We start from the raw sequence: 22,032 nt of genomic DNA on the forward strand, positions 1-22,032 counted from the left end.
TACTCCAGGTGGAAATATTGAGCAATGACTCCTGCTATGAACTGGGATTGCGAGTTGAACTACAACTCCCATAGTGCACTGTGCTTCACCCGTGAGGAGAGCGCCTGCGCATTATGTGCTGCTGGAATTTGTAGTCTCACGCGGTGCCGAAAGATGGAGGACTACAATTCCCGGGAGGCGCGGCGAGAAGCTGCGCATGCGTATTGGGCCCATACTAACCTGAAACGGCCGCCATCTTTCGGCTAGCGGGGATAGCGGGGAGACTGTTGTCGGTTCGCGCTTTGGGTGATGGTGAGTACCGGAGGCTGACAGCAGTTCCAGGCGGCGGCCGTCCGTCTGTTAATTCCTTAGCGTGCGGCCCGAGCGCAGTCTGGGGGCAAAGGGCGTGCCGAAAACTGGTTCCGATTGTGTTTGGGGACGGAGCGAGGATGAAAGCTGACCTCTCCCCCTCCCCCTCCCTCAGTGACAGGTGCACAGGCAGACCTCAGTTGCAGGGGGTCTCCCTTCCCCTTGGAAAGGGGAGCGGGGGAGGCACTAACGATAGTGGGGGATGAGAATAGGGGAATAGGAGGGAGTGGAGAGGGTGAGGAGAATGAAGGTGAGGAGAGGGTGAGGGATGGGAGCAGTGGAGGGAGCTAGGAGGAGGAATGAAGGGGATAAGGGAGGTAAAGGTCCTCCTGGGGGTGATGACAGGAGGAGGAGAGAGCCTTCACCTAGGAGGGGCTCTGTGCAGACCCCTAATTGCAGAAGTGCGAAGACACTCTGTACCTGGTGGGAGGAGGAGGAGGAGCAGGGATTGAAGGAGGACCAACATCTCTGTACAGTGAAGGAGAATGGGATGTGGATGAGATGGCAGTCACCTGTGGTTAGGAGCTGTCACACGAGCCAGCAGAGATGGTTTGGGGGAGGAGAAGGTGTCGGGGGGGGGGAAGAAAGGGTGGTCAGGTGTGTTGGAAGGTGGCTTCAGGGGCCTTCTCCGGAATTGAGGAAAAAGGGTGTGACATGTGTAGATGGGGCACTACGTTATCAGCGGCGTGAGGCATGTTGTTGGTGGTGGGACCCTGAACTGGCCAGGAAAGGTGGGCTTTTGGCACATCCATCTCTGGGTCATAGAGGAGGCCTTTTGATATGCTAGTGTAGGCCTGAGAGGTGCAGGAAGGTTTTCACCTGGGCCGATATGGGGTGTGCCCCTCCTCTGAGCGGAATGCAGCTTGTATAGTGACATTTCCTTATCCATGAGGTACAATATGTACTAGTGGGCTGGGTTGTACATGAATGTAACATTCTGTATATTCACAAATGATGCTGCTCAGTAATCAGTGTTCAATTTGCATATAGTTGTAATAAAAAGTGGAAAATGCCAGTGTAGGTGCCAGTTTTGTATGGTGAGAATGAGACAACCCTTCAATGCTCCAAACGTTCATGGGTCATGTTAGATGCCTGCAAGTAAAGAATTGGACTGTGTAGGAATATGGGCTGATTGGTATTATGTCATATGGTTCCAGCTGCATGTGCTGTATAGATCTAGAACAAACCCACATTCACAGGGATATATGTGCTTCAGGTTTTTCCTTTATGTCTCATTTGTACTCTTTATATGCAACTTAAAAAGTGATTTTTCTGTTTTCACACTGTTGTTTGATAATTAGCCAGTCAAGTATCATCTGCAGCAAAGAAGGTGTTGACACTGCAGATGATTTGCTGTGTTCAGTTAAAAACAAAATCTGCAAAGTAACAAAGCTTGCATACTCCAACTTCTATACATACTTTGTAGGATAATCAAAACATTGTTATCAAGATGTGCATGTAAGATGGTGTAATGTCAGATACCTCAGTGTATATACAGTATACAGTCTACTGAACAATAAAGTACTGTATCTGTTCCAAGTATCTTTAATTCTGCATACTGTTATGTAGTTTCATTTCTGGAAAGAATGTTCAGAATGGGGTCGTGGGATCCTGTAGTGTCTGCTGTATATAGTTTGTGCGATTGTGAGACTTTTTGACAATCACAACCTTTCCGAAGTTTATAGTTTTGATCCGAGGAAGAGCATTAGAAGGATGTGATTGTTTATTAACATTTAGTTCCTTTGTAAACACAATGCTAATTTTTTTTTGAAAAAGCCATGATATTTGAATGAGTCCTTAGGGTAAAATTCCCTGAACTGAAGAACTGTGCTCTAATAGGTTTACGTTTTCCTGTGCTACTAAACTGACAGGTGTATTGTGGAAGAAATTATTTTCCTTGCACAGTGTTTAGGAACCTGGGGTGTGTACTTATTTCATTCCTCAGGGAAGGTTGCTCTTAAATATGTCTTGAATACCAATATGCTTCTAACCCAGGTGCTTTCATCTTTCTTAAGAACAGTTGAAATGAGAGACAGTGAGATAATGAACAGCTGCAACCACCCCTACAAGTTGTTGTCTAGAAAAATGAAAAATAGCTGATGGTGACCAAGGATCAACAGCGTTTGGCTGTCAAGCCTGTGGACATTTTACAGCCTTACAAATGGCAAGAATACTGAACTGCTTGATATGAAAACATTTTTCTTAAATCCTAGGTAGTGCAATTATGTTATTTCTGATCCTATAAAGTGATGCCAATTAGTCAGCTGGATTGCACAGCAGGTTTATATTTGTTTTCAGCTTGATAATCTGCATTCGAGTCCAAATAAATGTCCTGTCTATTGATGTTGAGAGGTCTATGTCAAAATGAGTTTCAATCTTTATATTGCTGGAGCTTAACGCCAGCTCGCGGACACCTCTTCCTACTGCCCCCTTGACCATGACCCCACCTCCCACCACCAAACCATCATCTCCCAGGCCATCCATAACCTCATCACCTCAGGGGATCTCCCATCCACCGCCTCCAACCTCATAGTCCCACAACCCCGCACCGCCCGTTTCTACCTCCTCCCCAAAATCCACAAACCTGACTGCCCCGGCTGACCCATTGTCTCAGCCTGCTCCTGCCCCACCAAACTCATCTCTGCATACCTCGACATGGTCCTGTCCCCATTAGTCCAAGAACTCCCCACCTACGTTTGGGACACCCACCCACGCCCTCCATCTCCTCCATGATTTTCGCTTCCCAGGCCCCCAATGCCTTATCTTCACCATGGACATCCAGTCCCTATACACCTCCATTCCCCATCACGAAGGCCTCAAAGCCCTCCGCTGCTTCCTTTCCTGCTGAACCAACCAGTCCCCTTCCACTGACACCCTCCTTCGACTGACTGAACTGGTCCTCACTCTGAACAACTTCTCTTTCCAATCCTCCCACTTCCTCCAAACCAAAGGAGTAACCATGGGCACCCGCATGGGCCCCAGCTATGCCTGCCTCTTCGTTGGATATGTGGAACAGTCCATCTTCCACAGCTACACTGGCACCATCCCCCACCTTTTCCTCCGTTACATCGATGACTGTATTGGCGCTACCTCGTGCTCCCACGAGGAGGTTGAACAGTTCATTCACTTTACTAACACCTTCCACCCTGACCTCAAATTTACCTGGACTGTCTCAGACTCCTCCCTCCCCTTCCTAGACCTCTCCATTTCTATCTTGGACGACCAACTCAACACGGACGTTTACAATAAACTGACTGACTCCCACAGCTACCTAGATTACACCTCCTCCCACCCTGCCCCCCGTAAAAGCGCCATCCCATATTCCCAATTCCTTCGCCTTCGCCGTATCTGCTCCCAGGAGGATCTATTCCAATACCGAACAACCCAGATGGCCTCCTTCGAAGACCGCAATTTCCCCTCAGACATGGTTGACGATGCTCTCCACCGCATCTCCTCCACTTCCCGCTCCTCTGCCCTTGAACCCCGCCCTTCCAATCGCCACCAGGACAGAACCCCACTGGAGAAAATGTGTTGCTGGAAAAGCACAGCAGATCAGGCAGCATCCAAGGAACAGGAGAATCGACGTTTCGGGCATAAGCCCTTCTTCAGGAACATTCCTGAAGAAGGGCTTATGCCCGAAACGTCGATTCTCCTATTCCTTGGATGCTGCCTAACCTGCTGCGCTTTTCCAGCAACGCATTTTCAGCTCTGATCTCCAGCATTTGTAGTCCTCACTTTCTCCTTAGAACCCCACTGGTCCTCACCTACCACCCCACCAACCTCCAGATACATCGTAGCATCCTTCGTCATTTCCACCACCTCCAAACAGACCCCACCACCAAGGATATATTTCCCTCCCCACCCCTATCAGCGTTCCGGAAAGACCACTCCCTCCGCAACTCCCTCGTCAGATCCACACCCCCCACCAACCCAACCTCCACTCCCGGCACCGTCCCCTGCATCCGCAAGAAATGCAAAACTTGCGCCCACACCTCCCCCCTCACTTCCCTCCAAGGCCCCAAGGGATCCTTCCATATCCGTCAGAAATTCACCTGCACCTCCACACACATCATTTACTGCATCCGCTGCACCTGATGTGGCCTCCTATACATTGGGGAGACAGGCCGCCTACTTGCAGAACGTTTCAGAGAACACCTCTGGGACACCCGCACCAACCAACCCAACCGCCCCGTGGCTGAACACTTTAACTCCCCCCTCCCACTCCGTCGAGGACATGCAGGTCCTTGGCCGCCTCCATCGCCAGACCATGGCAACACGACGCCTGGAGGAAGAGTGCCTCATCTTCCGCCTAGGAACCCTCCAATCACAAGGGATGAATGCAGATTGCTCCAGCTTTCTCATTTCTCCTCTCTCTCCCCCCACCCCCCCCCCCCCCCCCCCTTTCTCAGTCCCAACCCTCAGACTCAGCACCGCCTTCTTGACCTGCAATCTTCTTCCCGACCTCTCCGCCCCCACCCCCTCTCCGGCCTATCACCCTCACCTTCACCTCCTTCCACCTATCATATTCCCAACGCCCGTCCCCCAAGTCCCTCCTCCCTACCTTTTATCTTAGCCTGCTTGGCACACCCTCCTCATTCCTGAAGAAGGGCTTATGCCCGAAACGTCGATTCTCCTGTTCCTTTGATGCTGCCTGACCTGCTGCGCTTTTCCAGCAACACATTTTTAAGCTCTGATCTCCAGCATCTGCAGTCCTCACTTTCTCCTATTGAAAACATTACCTCAACTGTGATGCATGTATTTTGAGAATGATTGATGTTGCCTGGGAAATGGGATGTTGCATTTTCATTTTCTCAAAATCCAACAAAAAAGATGCTGAAGGAATGATTCTGTGGATTAGAATGATCCCTTTTTGCACGTCTGGCCTTTTATGTACTTCCCCATTTCCCTCACCTAACCATTGCCTGTACTTGCAGATTTCCAGGCCCCAAATTTGTGAATTCCTGTTTTTAATGTGCATCAGCATTCGATAAAACCCACTTCTACTGAGCTCATGATGCTAATGTCATCTCTTGCTCAGTGCCAGTTTTTGTTTGGTTACATTGCTGGGAAGCACCTTGGGTTGTCTAGTTAATGTTGGTGCTATCTAACTGTGCTGTACTTTTACAATAATTTACAGTTGGATTTTAGTTTAGTTAAGGAGGTGCTGAACTAGGATTAATACATTTTTGAGCAATAAAAATTTCAGGGCACAGTTATATTGTGAAAATGCATTGATTTAGCAAGCATCACAATAACTTCACTGAATTTTTTTTCACTGAAGCAATGAGTGGAGACGTGGTGGTATGTGGGGAAACAAAGTCAAGAATGCTGCGGAGAGAATAGGGTACTAGAAATTCCACTGAAGAGTACAGTTGAAAAAGGAAGTCTTCTGGGCATTCCCCACTTCTGCAAGCTTTAAGGCCACGTATTAGATTATCGTTATTATCTGAGCTATGAAGAAATACTTTGAAGTACGAAATGAAAATTTATTCTTAACCAGTGCTGAATTGCGGATTTTTTTTCCTGAGCTAATTCTTTCTGTCTCACGGCCCCTGGCTGCTGTAAGAGTATGGTTCTATTGGTAAGTCCTGAGGACTTTCTCAAGCCATGAGAGCTTATAGACTTTTTTCAATCAACTTTTTAAAATTTTGTCCTTAGTGTTTGATGAAGTGCTGTATAGCCATAACCTGCTATTGCTGTATGGCCCCATAACTAGTGTGCACAAAAGCAAAGCTGCAATTGCTAGAAATCTGAATGCAAAGAAGGAATTGTTCAGCTGCTGGAGTAGCATATGAGGAGAGAAAAACTTCAAGACCTGTAGCCTATCATCAGAACTAACAAAATTTGGGGATGTGATAGGATTAAGGTGAAAAGTGAGAAGAATAAAAGAAGGATGGAGAGCAGATTAATTAATTAAAATGCAAGTCCAAGAGGATTGGTAATGGGACAAGGACAAAAGTAGAAATGTGCCTCAGAGAGGTGTGATCCGCAGGATCCTGAATATCTGACGTCTGAAAGTGACGACAAGAAAACGAAACTGACAAAATCAAGTGAAACCAGTGGGTGGGGAAGAAGCGTGGGGAAGAGTTATGATCTAAAATTGTTAAACCTGATATTGAGTCCTGAAGGCTGGTATGGTATTCAGTCAAAAGATATGATACTGTTCCTCAAGCATGCATTGGGCTTTGTTGGAATACTTTATGAAGCCAAAGATATAAATTGACCCCACATACTGAACCCTCCCTCAGGATATGGTGCTCCACAATTTGAGTCATCTTGGTGAAGTTCCCTCTGTGTCCTTCAAAATGGCTTGGAGGAATTGCCAAATGGGTTGTCGTTGCACACATTTGTCCACCACTCCAGTTGGCCTTGATGTAGCACACTATCTTCTGGCGGCAGGGATCTGCTGTGCAGGGCCCTCTTAAGAGGGTCCTCCTTTCATTGGAGATATGGCTTTGAGAGAGTCGCACAAATTAGTCCCACATAATAAAAGGTTAAGTAGGTTCACTAGTTGTCAGGTCACATTTGGTTTTTATGGTTTGAAGAAAGCTGTTTCATGTTTCTGTTGAATTCTCTTGTTTGCAGCCCCCTGTTTGTTTTTTTTTTGCAGCTCACTGTTAGTTTCTTAAAGGTTTAAAAAATTTTGTTGCACTTCAGCATCATGCTCCTAATCTGTGGGCACCCTGTATGGTGGTGGTATTCAGATTGGGGATTCTCCTCGTTGGCCTGCTTCTGGGCTTAGCCACATTGGCCATCAACAGATCCAGGCAGCAGGTTATGGAAGGGGTAGTAGTGAGAATTGCCATACTTCCATGATAATGTCCACATTTGGATATCCATTGCGAAGGAAAATTGATGTCCACTATTGCAATATTGTGTGCACTTCTGTTCTCCCTCCTATTGGAAGGGTGTTGTGAAACTTAAAAAGGTTCAGAAAAGGTTTTCAAGAATGTTGCCAGGGTTGGAGGGTTTGGGCTATAGGAAGAGGCTGAATAGGTTGGGGCTGTTTTCCTTGATGTTTTCAGCATTGGAAACTGAGCAGTGATGTTAGAGATTTATAAAACCATGAGGGGCATGGATAGGGTAAGTAGATAAGGTCTGCAAAAAGACCTTGGCTATTCACCATTTCCTCGTGATTTTATACATCTCTGTAAGGTCACCTCTCAGCCTCCAATGCTTCAGAGAAAACAGCCCCAGTTTTTTTTTCTTGGTTGGGGAATCGCGGACTAGAGGGTGTCAGTTTAAGGTTGGAGTAGAAAGAATCTTTCTTATAGCACAGAGACCAGAATTGAACGCAGTATTCCAAAAGTGGCCGAACCCATGTTCTGTACAGCAGCAATATGACCACCTAACTGTTATACTGAATGCATCGACCAATAAAGTCAAACATACCAAACACCCACTTCACTTCCCCTGTCTACATGTGACTCCACTTTCAAGGAACTATGAACCTGCTTCCAATGTTATGCAAAGGACTTGACCATTAAGTGTATAAGTACCACCTTGATTTGCCTTACCAAAGTGCAGACCTCACACTTATCTAAATTAAACTCCATTTGCCACTCCTCAGCCCATTTTGCCATCCATTCAAGATTCTGTTGTGCTCTGAGGTAACTTTATTTGCTGTTCACTGCAACACCAATTTTGGTGTAATCTGCAAATTCACTAACCATGCCTCCTCTATTCACATCCAAATCGTTTATATAAGTGACAAAAAGCAGTGGACCCACCACTAATCCTTACAGCACACTGCTGGCCACAGGCCTCCAGTCCAAAAAGCAACCCTCCACTGCCACCCTCTGTCTCTTGTTTATTTTTGAGCCAAATGTGTATCCAATTGGCTAGCTTTTCATGTGATCTAATCTTGCTAACCAGTCTACCAGGTGGAACCTTGTCGCACGCCTTGCAGAAGTCTTTATAAATAACATCCACCAATCTGTCTTAGGTCATGTTCACTACTTCTAAAAACTTAGTGAAGCGTGATTTCCCATGCACAAAGCCATGTTGACTATCCCAAGTCAGTCCTTGCCTTCCCAAATACATGTAAATCCTGTCCCTCAGAATCCTCTCTGATAACTTGCTCACCTGTCTATAGTTTCCTGAATTTTCTTACCACCTTTCTTAAATAATAGCACCACATTAGCCAACCTCCAGTCTTCTGACATCTCACCTGTGGCTATCGATGATACAAGTATTTCAGCAAGGGACCCAGCAATCTCTTAGCTAGTTTCCAACAAAGTGGGTGGCACGGTGGCACAGTGGTTAGCACTGTTGCCTCACAGTGCCAGAGACCCGGGTTCAATTCCCACCTCGGGCAACTGTATGAGTGGAGTTTGCACATTCTCCCCATGTCTGCGTGGATTTCCTCCGGGTGCTCTGGTTTCTTCCCACAGTCCAAAGATGTGCTGGTTAGGTGAATTTGCCACGCTAATTTGCCCATAGTGTTAGGTGAAGGGGTAAATGTAGGGGAATGGGTCTGGGTGGGTTGCTCTTTGGAGGGTCAGTGTGGACTTGTTGGGCCGAAGAGCCTGTTTCCACACTTAAGTAATCTAATCTAATAATTTCTGGTGTATACCCAATCAGGTCCTGGGGATTTATCTACTTTTTAAGACATCCAGCACCACCACTTCTATAATATGGACACTTTTCAAGATACTGCTGGTTATTTTTGCAAGTTCTCTATCTTCTGTATCCTTCTCCACAGCAAGCACTGACGTTTAGTATCTCACCCATCTTCTGTGGTTCAATACATAAGTAGCCTTGCTGATCTTTAAGGGGTCTTACTCTCTCCTAGTTCTCTTGTGACCTTAAAATGTTTGTCGAATCTCTTTGGATTCTTCTTAATTTTACTTGCCAAACTATCTCCTGTCCCCCTTATGCCCTCCTGAATTCCCTTTTGAGTATAATCCTACTGCCCTTATACTCTTCCAGGGATTCACTCAAACCTAGCTCTTTATATCTGATGTATGCCACCTCGTTTTGTCTTGATCAGAGCCTCAATTTCTCTAGTCATCTAGCATTTCCTACACCTGTCAACCTTGCCCTTCACAGTAACGGATGCCATATGTGTGTTGGTTTCTGCTGAGTACTCTGGTTTCCTCCCTCAGTCCAAAGACATGAAGGTTTGTTGGATTGACCATGTTAAATTGTCCAGTGATGTGCAGGCTGGGTGGGTTAGCCATGATAAATGCAAGGTTACAAGAAATGGGTGGGGAGTGGCTTGGTGAGATGCTGTTTGTCCAGTTGGTGCAGACCTGATAGGCAGAATGGCCTCTTTCTGCACTGTAAGGATCCAAGGTTCTATGGCGAGAGATAGAATTTCAAGATCTGGACTCTGAAAGTAAGTGTCCACTTGCATTATTGTGTGGCTATGCTCATACTGCTGTTCCTTTGAAAAAATGAGTGTTCACAAAAATAGCACTTTAATCAGAGTATTACCCTGGGGGCAATAACAATTATTTGGAAACAAGGACCAGCAACTTGATGAGTAAAGTAGTAAGTTGAGGAAGGAGCCCAAGCACTTGGCCTATATGTGACATTCAAAAAAAAAGAGGAAGCTAACTAAGGCTGAAGGAGTCACTGGATGTGGATCATAGAGTGTTTTCAAGAGTTTCTTGGTGCACCATTGTGGAAATAACAGGAGGGTGGGTCATGCCAGAAATGGTATTGTGTCATGACATATCTAAGCAGCTCGCATAAGCTGCATTGCTTAGAGAAATCTATCCAATTATCTTGCCAGTTGTATTGTTGTGTATCTTAGCAATGGGTATTCTTGTTTCATCTCATATGTTTAAATTACATCAGTTTTTTTCCCTCAATGTTTCACTTTATTGTCCAATGATGGCAATGCAATACTGTTTAAATTTGTACTCATTATTACATTGCAACATATACAGTGGCTGTATATTGACTGCAGTATTGTTCAATCAAAGGACAATATTATACTGTCAACAGCTGTCTGAAGTCGCAAGTGTGAAGTGGATGATCCATCTCAGCCTTCTCATAAAGGCTAGTCTTCAGCCATTTTAATTCATTTTATGATAACTTGATATGACTGCAGCATACTGCAAGACTACACACTCTAACAACATTCTGACAATAGTATTGATGACATGTGCTCCAGAATTTGCTGCACCCAAGCTGAGCTATACAACTACAACACTGGCATCTGCCCGACAATGTGGGAAAATTTTGCAGGATTGTTCAGTACACAAAATGGACAAATCCATGCCTATGAGTCTATCCTGAATCATCCCTGAAGCGATGGAAGGTGTCATCAGCAGTAATATTAAGCAGCACTTCTTAAGCAATAAAATTCACACAGTCGTCAGTTTGTGTTCTACCAGAGAAACTGAAGCTCCTGACCTCATTAAAGCCTTGGTTCAAGATTGGATAGAAAATCTGAATTACAGCAGTGAGAATGACTACTCTTGACCGTAATACTGCATTTGGCCATGTGAGGCATCATGGAGTCCTTTCAAAATTCGAGTCAATGGGAATCGGGGAAAACTCTATTTTGATGGAGCCACACGTGGTGTAAAGGAAAATGGTTGAGTTTGTTGAAGATGAGCACCTCTGCTCCAGGATAATCTGTAGGAGTTCCTCAGCATCCTAGGTCCTGTCATCTTGAGCTACTTCATCAATGACCATGCCTCTGTTGTGAGGTCAGAAGTGTGGATGTTCGCTGATGTTCAGTACCATTTGCAACTCCTCAGGCATTGAAGCATTCCATTGTCCAAATGGACAAAATCCAGCTTTGGACTGAAAAGTGACAAATTACATTTATATCCTACAAATGCCAGGCACTAATTATATTCAACAGGAGAGAATCTAGCAATCACCCCTGACATTCCATGGCATTGCCATTGCTGAATCTCTCACTTTGAACAACTGTACATTACCAATGACCAGAACCTGATTTGGACTAGCCATGTAAATACTGTGGCTTCAAGAACAGGTCAGTGACTAGGAATCCTGCATTGCATAACTCACCATCTGACTCAGCAAAGCCTGTCCACCATCGATTAAGCATAAGTCAGGAATGTGATGTATTACAACTCACTTGCTTGGATGAGTGTGTCTGCATCAACAGTCAAGCTTGATATCATTGAGGACAAAGCACCCCACTTGATTAGTACTCTATCCACAAGTATTCACTTCAGCACTAACATTCGGTAACAGCAGTATGTATCATCTACAAGATGCACTGTAGAAATTCACTAAGGCTTCTTAGAAAGAATCTTCCAAACCAATGAATGCTGCCATCTAGTAGTACCAGTCATGCAAAAATATGGGCACGCTACCACTTGCAATCTTGACTTGGAAATATATCACAGTACATTCAATGTTGGTCAGAATAGTGAAACTCCCTCCCTCCTGGCATTGTGGGAGTATCTATACCAAATGGACTGCAGCAGTTCAAGAAGGCAGCTCACTTTCTCAAGGGCAACTGGAGATAGGCAATAAATGCTGGCCCAAACAATGATGCATATATCCCATGATTATTTTTTGAAAGTACATATGTTCAAATGTAGACAGAATGTAGGAGTTGTAGTTATTGCTGAATGAACAGTGTTATTGTGAAGTGTGAATAAAATAATCTATTTGCTTTAGGTATTTTCTCCTACTCACTCATCCCTACCTTTTCTTGTGTGTATGTAGAAATCAATAGTTATTGATTTTCTTTTGTATCTTACTCCAAGGAGCTATCCTTCACACATCAACCTAGTATTGGCAAGCTTCTCAAATAATCAGGAATTTGCAGGCAAATTCAATTCAATCTGTCCTAATGAAGGTTGCTGGTTAGCAGATGGGAACAGTAATTGTAGCCAAAACAATATTTTTCTGAATCATTGTAGCATTCTGATGAATTACATTTTGGACATGGGTCTCTTGCAGCCAATTTGTCTCTGCTGCTTGTTAAGCAGTACGCTGAATCCTTGTATATTTATCAAAAAGCTTGTTTTTTAAAATTTGAATATTGTAAATTTCAAATGATAAAGTTCACTTTTCTCACCCATTCCATAGCCCTGCTCCACTCTCTCTCCATCCTTTCAGTTTTGTGATAAGGTAATTTACATCTCTCAATTTTTGCAAGACTTATGGCATCACTTAATCCTATTTTATGAATGTTACTAATGGAGTGAGTTGAAACACAATATAAATTCAGTTAGGACGCTTGGTTTTTTTTAAAAAATCCATTCCCTAAAATTCACTGGTGCAAAGAAGGACTGATTGCAACAAGTCACAGAATGAAAGTGGCAGTCTTTTGAGACTGCTGAGTTATTTAAACAAGCAAATTTGAAATTTCGCTTAGGCTACCTGCCAATGGTGAGATTGTAAAATGAAGTGCTGACAAATGGCATTTGTTTTTGGGCTAGTGAATAGGATGCTAGATGGAGTAACTTGAGTGATACCAGGCTATTTTTAGTATTCGAATGTTGTATACTCCCGGAACTATGCAAGTCAACATGCAGGTCTCCAGTCAATGCTGTTTACAACTGAGGCCAAGAATTTTGCTTAGAGGTTTTAGCTGTTGTTTTCTTAGACATGCATCAGTTTACAATGGAGAAATGAGCTGAAAATACAGATGGATGCTTGTACCTGTATCATGCAGACACTTTTTTTATTCTTTCAAGGAATGTGTGCATCACTGGCTAGGCCAACATTTATTCCAATCCCTCATTACCCAGAGGGCAGCTAAAAGTCAACTACATTAATGTGGGTCTGCAGTCACATGCAAGTAAGGATGGCAGTTTCCTTCCCTAAAGAACATTAGTAAACCAGATGGGTTTTTCTGACAGTTGCCAACAGTTTCATCAATAGACACTTAAATTCAATTAAAAACTAGAATTAAGTTCCACCATTTGCCATAGCGGGATTCAAACCTAGATCCTCAGAATCTCTGTACTGTCACTAGATTATTAATCCAATGAGACCGTCACTTCCCCATTTTCTAAATGTGGAACAATGTGAAGATTTGGTCATTTTGTTATCATTGTGTTTTTCCCAAAGCCCCAACATATGCTTTGTAATCTACATAATTCTCGATGTCATAGTTCCCAATCAAAGGTACAGAAGGGGCTAGAATGAAGCCATTCTTCATCTGTGACTGATCTTTACAACTGAACCTGTTGTGTCCCTGCAGTGGGAATGTGCTTCCTGGGGGTTATTATCCCCTTTTATAACTCTGGGGCATGACAGGAAATTATAGTAGCTCAATATTGTGTGCAGTTCTGGTCTCCTTCCTGTCAGAAGGATGTTGTGAAACTTGAAAGAGTTCAGAAAAGATTTACAAGGATGTTGCTAGGGTTGGAGGATTTGAGCTAGAGGGAGAGGTTGAATAGGCTCAGGCTGTTGTTTTTCCCTGGAGAATCGGAGGCTGAGGGGTGACCTTATAGAGGTTTATAAAATCATGAAGGGCATGGATAGGATAAGTAGACAAACACACTTCTGTGGGGTGGGGAAGTCCAGAACTAAAGGGCTAGGTTTAGGGTGAGAGGGGAAAGATATGAGACCTGAGGGGCAACTTTTTCACACAGAGGGTGGTACGTGTATGGAATGAGCTGCCAGAGGAACTGGTGGAGGCTAGTACAATTGCAACATTTAAAAAGGCATCTAGTTGGGTATATGAATAGGAAGGGTTTGGAGGGATATGGGTTGGGTTCTGGCAGTGTGACTAGATTGGGTTGGAATATCTGGTCGGCATGGACAAGTTGAACCGAAGGGTCTGTTTCCGTTCTGTACATCTCTATGACTCTAATTGCTGCCGTGGTTCAGAATAAATGGTACCTCAAACTGTCTTGGTTTGGACTGCTTGAGATGATGGTGTAGTCTGTAAGCCATTGGGCTGGCATACCATTTTAAAAAATATATTTGTTTAAATGCTTGCCATTGGTACTGAGGATATCTGGTAAGAGTTGTTGAAATTGTCAAAGTAGTAGTGGTTAAGTTTGCTGAAGCACCAGCAGTGCAAACCAGGGGATTATAATGTTCAACTTGAGATACCAATATCGGTCAGACCCATTAAGGGAAACTCTTGAGAGTGCAGGCTCCAGGGTGAGACTACAGGGAACTGAGATAATTAATCCATTGACAGGAATGGCAGAGTTCTGGATTCAACTGGAGAAATGGTAACAGAATGAAATATTATCATCTATTAGTTTTGTTATTTAATAGTCAACTCTAATTGACCATGATTCGGAGATGCCGGTGTTGGACTGGGTGTACAAAGTTAAAAATCACACAACATCAGGTTATAGTCCAACAGGTTTAATTGGAAGCACACTAGCTTTCGGAGCGACGCTCCTTCATCAGGTGATTGTGGAGGGCTCGATCGTAACACAGAATTTATAGCAAAAATTTGCAGTGTGATGTAACTGAAATTATACATTGAAGAATTGATTGTCTGTTAAGCCTTTCATCTGTTAGAATACAGTGATAGTTTCACTTCTTTCATGTGTAAATCACAAAACCCTTTTTTTTAAAGTTGCATTCTCGGGTTAGCTGTTAACAATGGTGATAGCTAGACAATATGTTGAAGGTGTTAGCCCCCTGTGTTCTCTGTCTATGACCTGATGTTTAGATTGATTCCAAACTAAAAAGTGAGATCAGAGTTTTACATAAATTCATGCAGTTTTTGAGCTCAGAGTTGTACATGAATGTATGTGGTTTTTGAGCAAAGTGCAATGTAACTCTGAAAGTACCAAAAAAATTCACCACACACAATATATATGTTTGCATGTGGGTCTCTGTCTGTCTGTGTGTGTCTGTCTGTCTGGGGTGTGTGTGTGTGTGTGTGTTTTTGCCGTTCCTAAAGCAAAGACCTGAATTATTGCATTGTATTTTGATCAAAATTCATGTGTGCAAGTATACAGCTGTTGCATCCCAAAGTCCAAGGAAATTTTAAAACTTGTTTTGTTTTCTCTCCTACTTGCTCAGTATTGAGCAGAAAATGTTAACATCAGATACTTTTAAGTGGAGCAGTAGTTAACTGGAGGGTAGAGGTCTCAGTGCTTTAATTCTGTATCATCTGTCAAATGGATAAATGTTTTCCAAAGCACTCCGCATGTGTTTCAAATTCCATTACGTTGCTGCCTCCATATAAGGGTATCAGATGATGCTCTTTACACCACAACCCTCCACTTGTATGTATCTGTGAACTAAATGAGGATCTGCTGTTCGTCAAAGACTTTTATTTAGAACATAGAACAATACAGCACAGAACAGGCCCTTCGGCCCACGATGTTGTGCCGAACTTCTAACCGAGATTAAGTACCCATCCATGTACCTATCCAAATGCCACTTAAAGGTCGCCAATGATTCCGACTCTACCACTCCCACGGGCAGCGCATTCCATGCCCCCACCACTCTCTGGGTAAAGAACCCACCCCTGACATCTCCCCTATACCTTCCACCCTTCACCTTAAATTTATGTCCCCTTGTAACACTCTGTTGTACCTGGGGAAAAAGTTTCTGACTGTCTACTCTATCTATTCCTCTGATCATCTTATAAACCTCTATCAAGTCACCCCTCATCCTTCGCCGTTCCAACGAGAAAAGGCCGAGAACTCTCAACCTATCCTCGTACGACTTCCTCTCCATTCCAGGCAACATCCTGGTAAATCTTCTCTGCACCCTCTCCAAAGCTTCCACATCTTTCCTAAAGTGAGGCGACCAGAACTGCACACAGTACTCCAACTGTGGCCTAACCAAAGTCCTGTACAGCTGCAACATCACTTCACGACTCTTGAATTCAATCCCTCTGCTAATGAACGATAATACTCCATAGGCCTTCTTACAAACTCTATCCACCTGAGTGGCAACCTTCAAAGATCTATGTACATAGACCCCAAGATCCCTCTGTTCCTCCACCTGACTAAGAACCCTACCATTAACCCTGTATTCCGCATTCTTATTTGTTCTTCCAAAATGGACAACCTCACACTTGGCAGGGTTGAACTCCATCTGCCACTCCTCAGCCCAGCTCTGCATCATATCTAAGTCCCTCTGCAGCCGACAACAGCCCTCCTCACTGTCCACAACTCCACCTATCTTCGTATCATCTGCAAATTTACTGACCCACCCTTCGACTCCCTCATCTAAGTCATTAATAAAAATTACAAACAGCAGAGGACCCAGAACTGATCCCTGCGGAACTCCACTTGTAACTGGGCTCCAGGCTGAATATTTACCATCTACCACCACTCTCTGCCTTCGACCGGTTAGCCAGTTTTCTATCCAATTGGCCAAATTTCCCTCTATCCCATGCCTCCTGACTTTCCGCATAAGCCTACCATGGGGAACCTTATCAAATGCCTTACTAAAATCCATGTACACTACATCCACTGCTCTTCCCTCATCCACATGCTTGGTCACCTCCTCGAAGAATTCAATAAGACTTGTAAGGCAAGACCTACCCTTCACAAATCCGTGCTGGCTGTCCCTAATCAAGCAGTGTCTTTCCAGATACTCATAAATCCTATCCCTCAGTACCCTTTCCATTACTTTGCCTACCACAGAAGTAAGACTAACAGGCCTGTAATTCCCGGGGTTATCCCTATTCCCTTTTTTGAACAGGGGCACAACATTCGCTACTCTCCAGTCCCCTGGTACCACCCCCGTTGCCAGTGAAGACGAGAAGATCATTGCCAACGGTACTGCAATTTCCTCTCTTGCTTCCCACATAATCCTAGGATATATCCCGTCAGGCCCGGGGGACTTGTCTATCCTCAAGTTGTTCAAAATGTCCAACACATCTTCCTTCCTAACAGGTATCTCTTCTAGCTTACCAGTCCATTTCACACTCTCCTCTTCTACAATACGGTCCCTCTCGTTCGTAAATACTGAAGAGAAGTACTTGTTCAAGACCTCTCCTATCTCTTCCGACTCAATACACAGTCTCCCACTACTGTCCTTGATCGGACCTACCCTCGTTCTCGTCATTCTCAGGTTTCTCACATACGCATAAAATGCCTTGGGGTTATCCTTGATCCTATCCGCCAACGATTTTTCATGCCCTCTCTTAGCTCTCCTAATCCCTTTCTTCAGGTCCCTTCTGGCTATCCTGTATCCCTCCACTGCTCTGTCTGAATCCTGTTTCCTCAACCTTATGTAAGCCTCCTTCTTCCTCTTTACCAGACATTCAACCTCTCTCATCAACCAAGGCTCCCTCACACGACCATTTCTTTCCTGCCTGATAGGTACATACATATCATGGACACGTCGTATCTGCTCTTTGAAAAAGTTCCACATTTCCACCACATCCTTCCCTGACAGCCTATGCTCCCAACGTATGCTCCTCAAATCCTGCCTTACAGCATCGTAATTTCCCTTCCCCCAATTATAAAATCTACCTTGTTGTGCGCACCTATCTCTCTCCATAACCAAGGTGAAAGTCACTGAATTGTGGTCACCATCACCAAAATGTTCACCCACTAACAAGCCCACCACTTGTCCCGGTTCATTACCGAGTACCAAATCCAATATGGCCTCCCCTCTGGTTGGACAATCTACATACTGCGTTAGAAAAGCTTCCTGGACACACTGCACAAACACCGCCCCATCCAATCTACTTGATCTAAAGAGCTTCCAATCAATATTTGGGAAGTTGAAGTTGCCCATGACTACGACCCTGTGGCTTCTGCACCTTTCCAAAATCTGTTTCCCAATCTGTTTCTCCACATCTCTGCTGCTATTGGGGGGCCTATAGTAAACACCCAACAAGGTGACTGCACCTTTCCTATTTCTGACTTCAGCCCATACTACCTCCAGAGGCAGATCCCCCTCAAACTTCCTTTCTGCAGCCGTTATACCATTTCTAATTAGCAATGCCACCCCCCCTCCTTTTTTCCCACCCTCCCTAATCTTACTGAAACACCTGTAACCAGGAACCTCCAACAGCCATTCCTGTCCCACATCTATCCACGTTTCCGTGATGGCCACAACATCGTAGTCCCAGGTACCGATCCACGCCTTAAGTTCACCCACCTTATTTCTGATACTCCTGATACTTCTGATATTTGATGAGTTTGACTTGTTCTCGACTGTCCTTGATAGAGAACAGCGGTATTGAGCAAAATCAGATCAGTCAACCATAATATCTTCGTATTTTATACTGTACTCGAATAAGATATCAGAAATGTAATCATCACACAACAATAACTTAATTCATAGCTTTTCAGTATCTTCTGTTTAAGCTTTGAATCTGCTTTGTATCAATATAGCAATTGATACCTGAAAATACAACTTGGCCTTGAGACTATTTAGCATGTTTCTCAGCAGAACATACAATGACATTTGTTTTGAGGACTTCCTTAAAGGTTTTCTCACTCTCACTGATGACATAGAGCATTTGGACCCCCACAGAAGTAGAATTGCGTTAACACATCCCCTACCTGCTCCCACAGCGACTCCTACACCATCGACAATACTTTGTTTAGCTATTCACTGCTCCTCCAGTCATACTTTCTTTATTTCCTATGTTTGTTGCTGGTAAGTTTACTTATAAATCTGTCAAAAACAAGCCTGGGAAAAACCAACCTGTGATCGGAAGAGCACCTTCTCAACCTATCCTTCCAGTTTGTTTCAGGCGCAGGTTTTTTCCTGTGAGGTCACCAGGTAAATTTTCCTGTTGATTTGGGGTGGATTTCTCTGTCACCCTTGTGAATTTTGAGTGTTATTTCTCATATTAATACTGGGTTTTAGTGAGCATAAAGAACACACAACACCTTTGTGTAATTTACTAATTGTCACACAAAATAGTATAACACCCCTTAGTGAGATTGAGAGATCAGCTGTACAACACATCAGTTATTTCAGCCACTATTTTGTCTTACCTGGTTTGTACTATACTTTTCAGGTTGGTCATACTGAGATGCTTCTGAACACTAAAATTCCTGAGATTGTCTAAAACCTTGAGAATCTTTCTGAAAGGCTTTATGAATCTTCCAAAGTTTCTACTTAATGTCCACAAACTTTCTCCCATTTGGTGAGTGAAGTCTTGCTACATACATTCAGCATAATAAGCAAGTGGCCCACAGGCCACAATGTGACCTGACTAGGGGTCCTATCCAGCCTGCCACTTAGGTTTCAAATGCAGAAAGTAAAATTATAAGATTCTTTTAAGGGGATAGATGTTTGTTTAATCAGAGGCAGTTTCTCTCCAACATTTGCTACTGTAGGTTCACAACATGACTGTCGTTGACATCAACGATGCGTTTGACCATATGTGGCACCAAAGAACTCCAGCAAAATGAGAGTGAATGGGAATCAAAGAAAAACCTGTCTGACTGATTGGAATTATATCGAGTACAGAGGATATTGGTCATAGTTGTTGTTGGTCAGCTATTTCTGCTTCAGGACTTCTCTTCAAGTGTTCTTTAGGGTAAATATTTTCTAATTAATTTGTTTAGAGATGTTATTATACACCTCTGAAGCAAATGGAGCTTGAACCCAGGTCTCCTTCAACTGAAGAAGTGGTAGCGATGCTACTACTGCACCATGAGTACTCTCTAATTGGAGGCAGACTAGAGGGGCGTGTGCATCCAAAGGAGACAGGGAGGGAGGTTGCATGTGTCAGAGGAGTGGGAGAGGGTGATATGCACATGTGTATTGTAGGGAGGGCATGTGAGGGGGAGAGGAGAAGTGGGTATGTGTCTGTGTGAGATGTGGAGGGGAGAGGGTTTATGTGCATGTGAGACAGGGGAGGTGAGATGGATGAAAAGGAAGTGGGTGTGCACAAGTGTGTGTGTGTGTGTGTATCTATGTCTGGAGCAGGAAGAACGGTAGGAGTGGAGGCTGTATGAGAAGGAGGGAGGTACAGTGGAAAGAGGGAAAGGAGGAGGTTGGGCGAGCATGGCCTATGTGTCTTCCTTTGGTTGAAGCTGCACCAAGTTTAAATATTTTCAAAAACACAAATTGCTGAAAAAACTCAGCAGGTTTGGCAGCACTTGTGGAGAGAAAGCAGAATTAATATTTTTGGTCCAGTGACCCCTCCTTCAGAAAGATTGCCATTTTGAGGACAGGAAAAAATGGAATCAGAGATGCAAATATTGATTGCTTTCTGGGAAGAATGCTTACGAAAGCCATTACATAATGTGAGTGTATTCTATTTGTAACTGTTTCGAGCTTCACTCCAGGCCATTTTCTGACAGTTAATTCAAAAATTGCTGCATTGTCAGAATTCAATTGTGAACATGAGGTAGAGGTTAACGATTAAAAAGATATCCTCTGGTATCTTGACTAACATTTATCCAGAAACTGACTTTATAATAGATTAGTTGATTTCTTTACAAAATGATTGCCACATACCGATGTGGCCAAGTGTATGTGAAGTACTTTCAGACCTCATGAGGTCTAGATGCAAATTTGCTATTTCCCTGTTGTTGGAGTTTCCTGACTATTATTACTTCCACAACGCCTTCCACATTGAACTTTTTAAAATTTGTATATTTTCATAATTTACTCATATGCGGAATTGAAGTTCACACCCTGGTACTTAAGATGCAAGAGTTTTTTTTATAGGTACTTAGATTCATCATTGCTGAAATAATGATTAAGAGCTTAAATATCATAATTAATCCTTTGTGCCATCAAAGATTAGAATGTCATTGATTTTTAAAATGTTGCCAGAATGATGCTGTTGAATTTTTCAGTTAGCTTTCAATCCTGAAATGCTCTATTTTTATGAGACATTGCATGCAATGTATTGTGCCCAGTATACAAGATTTTTTGCTCCATTTCTGAAAGTGTTCATTTTGGCTACAGTGCCAACAGGCAACTTTTGACTGCTATATTTTACTGCTCTGCAGCCTGAAAATGTGGGAACCAGGGATGATGCTTTAATGAGATTTGAATCAAAATTGGTAGAAATGAATGATGGAAATATCTCTACTTGTGCTTACATAACTCTTTTTGGAGTTTTCTGGATTGCTGGATTACTGTGGGGAATAATTTTCTGAATATCACCAGTCAAGTGAGAGAAAATTGTACTTCCAATAGTCAGTTCACAACCTGAGAACCTTTGGCAGAAAATCGCTCGATGACTTTAACTTTACCATGATTTGGGCTTCGTAAAATACTACTTCTGCTCAATGAGCTAACTGCCTGAAATAATACAGCAATTTCAATGTCAAGTTGAGCAATCAGGAATAGTTTTGATAAATGGGATCAGTATTCAAAAACAACATTGTACTGAGGTAGAGTCATGGTTCAGCAAGCTGTTCTGCAAGGGCTGATGCTGAGTTGGTGTCCTTTGATTTGGACACTGGCAACAAATTTTCCATTTAAGGTTGTAAGTTTCAAAATTGTACTGGGTTAAAGCAAAATTTTTGTTTGAGGTGTGCTGAGGTGTGACTGAAAGCTCATCCCATGGTTTATTAATCGGAATAAATTGGTTTTTTTTTAAAGAATGTTGATTATTGCACAGTTGTCTCTGCTGAGGAACTGAACATCTGTCAGCTAAATCAGACTGTTATCCCTCATTTTCTCTGGCGCCTGCCATCGTTGAGTTGTAGCACTTCCTGAGAAGATAGAATCATTGAGTCATACAGCATGGAAACAGACTCCTCAGTCCAACACATCCACACCAACCAGGTTTCCCAAACTAAAGTAGTCCTATTTGCCTGCACTTGGCCCATATCCTTCTCTTTCTTTTCCTTTTCATGTGTCTGTCCAAATGTCTTT

The 22,032-nt window shown here is 43.5% G+C and overlaps 1 protein-coding gene across 2 annotated transcripts in view; it reads left to right on the plus strand.

The window, feature by feature from the left end:
* Positions 1–228: 228 nt before the first annotated feature.
* LOC122560002 (AP-1 complex subunit gamma-1-like) overlaps positions 229–22,032 on the plus strand; it is a 139,878-nt gene continuing 118,074 nt past the window's right edge. The window contains exon 1 of one of the 2 annotated variants that reach the window (XM_087994980.1): positions 229–291. Coding sequence is in view for 1 of the 2 variants with exons in the window: in XM_087994978.1 (XP_087851104.1) it covers positions 2,536–2,561 (26 nt within the window). In the remaining variant the exon portion in view is untranslated. Of the gene's footprint in view, positions 292–2,363; positions 2,562–22,032 lie in introns of those variants that run through there. The other variant, XM_087994978.1, reaches the window with a different exon arrangement.

This window comes from Chiloscyllium plagiosum, unplaced genomic scaffold, assembly GCF_037043375.1.
Source record: "Chiloscyllium plagiosum isolate Xiang-an unplaced genomic scaffold, Cpla_swu_hap1 HiC_scaffold_15, whole genome shotgun sequence".
NCBI classification, from domain to species: Eukaryota; Metazoa; Chordata; class Chondrichthyes; order Orectolobiformes; family Hemiscylliidae; genus Chiloscyllium; species Chiloscyllium plagiosum.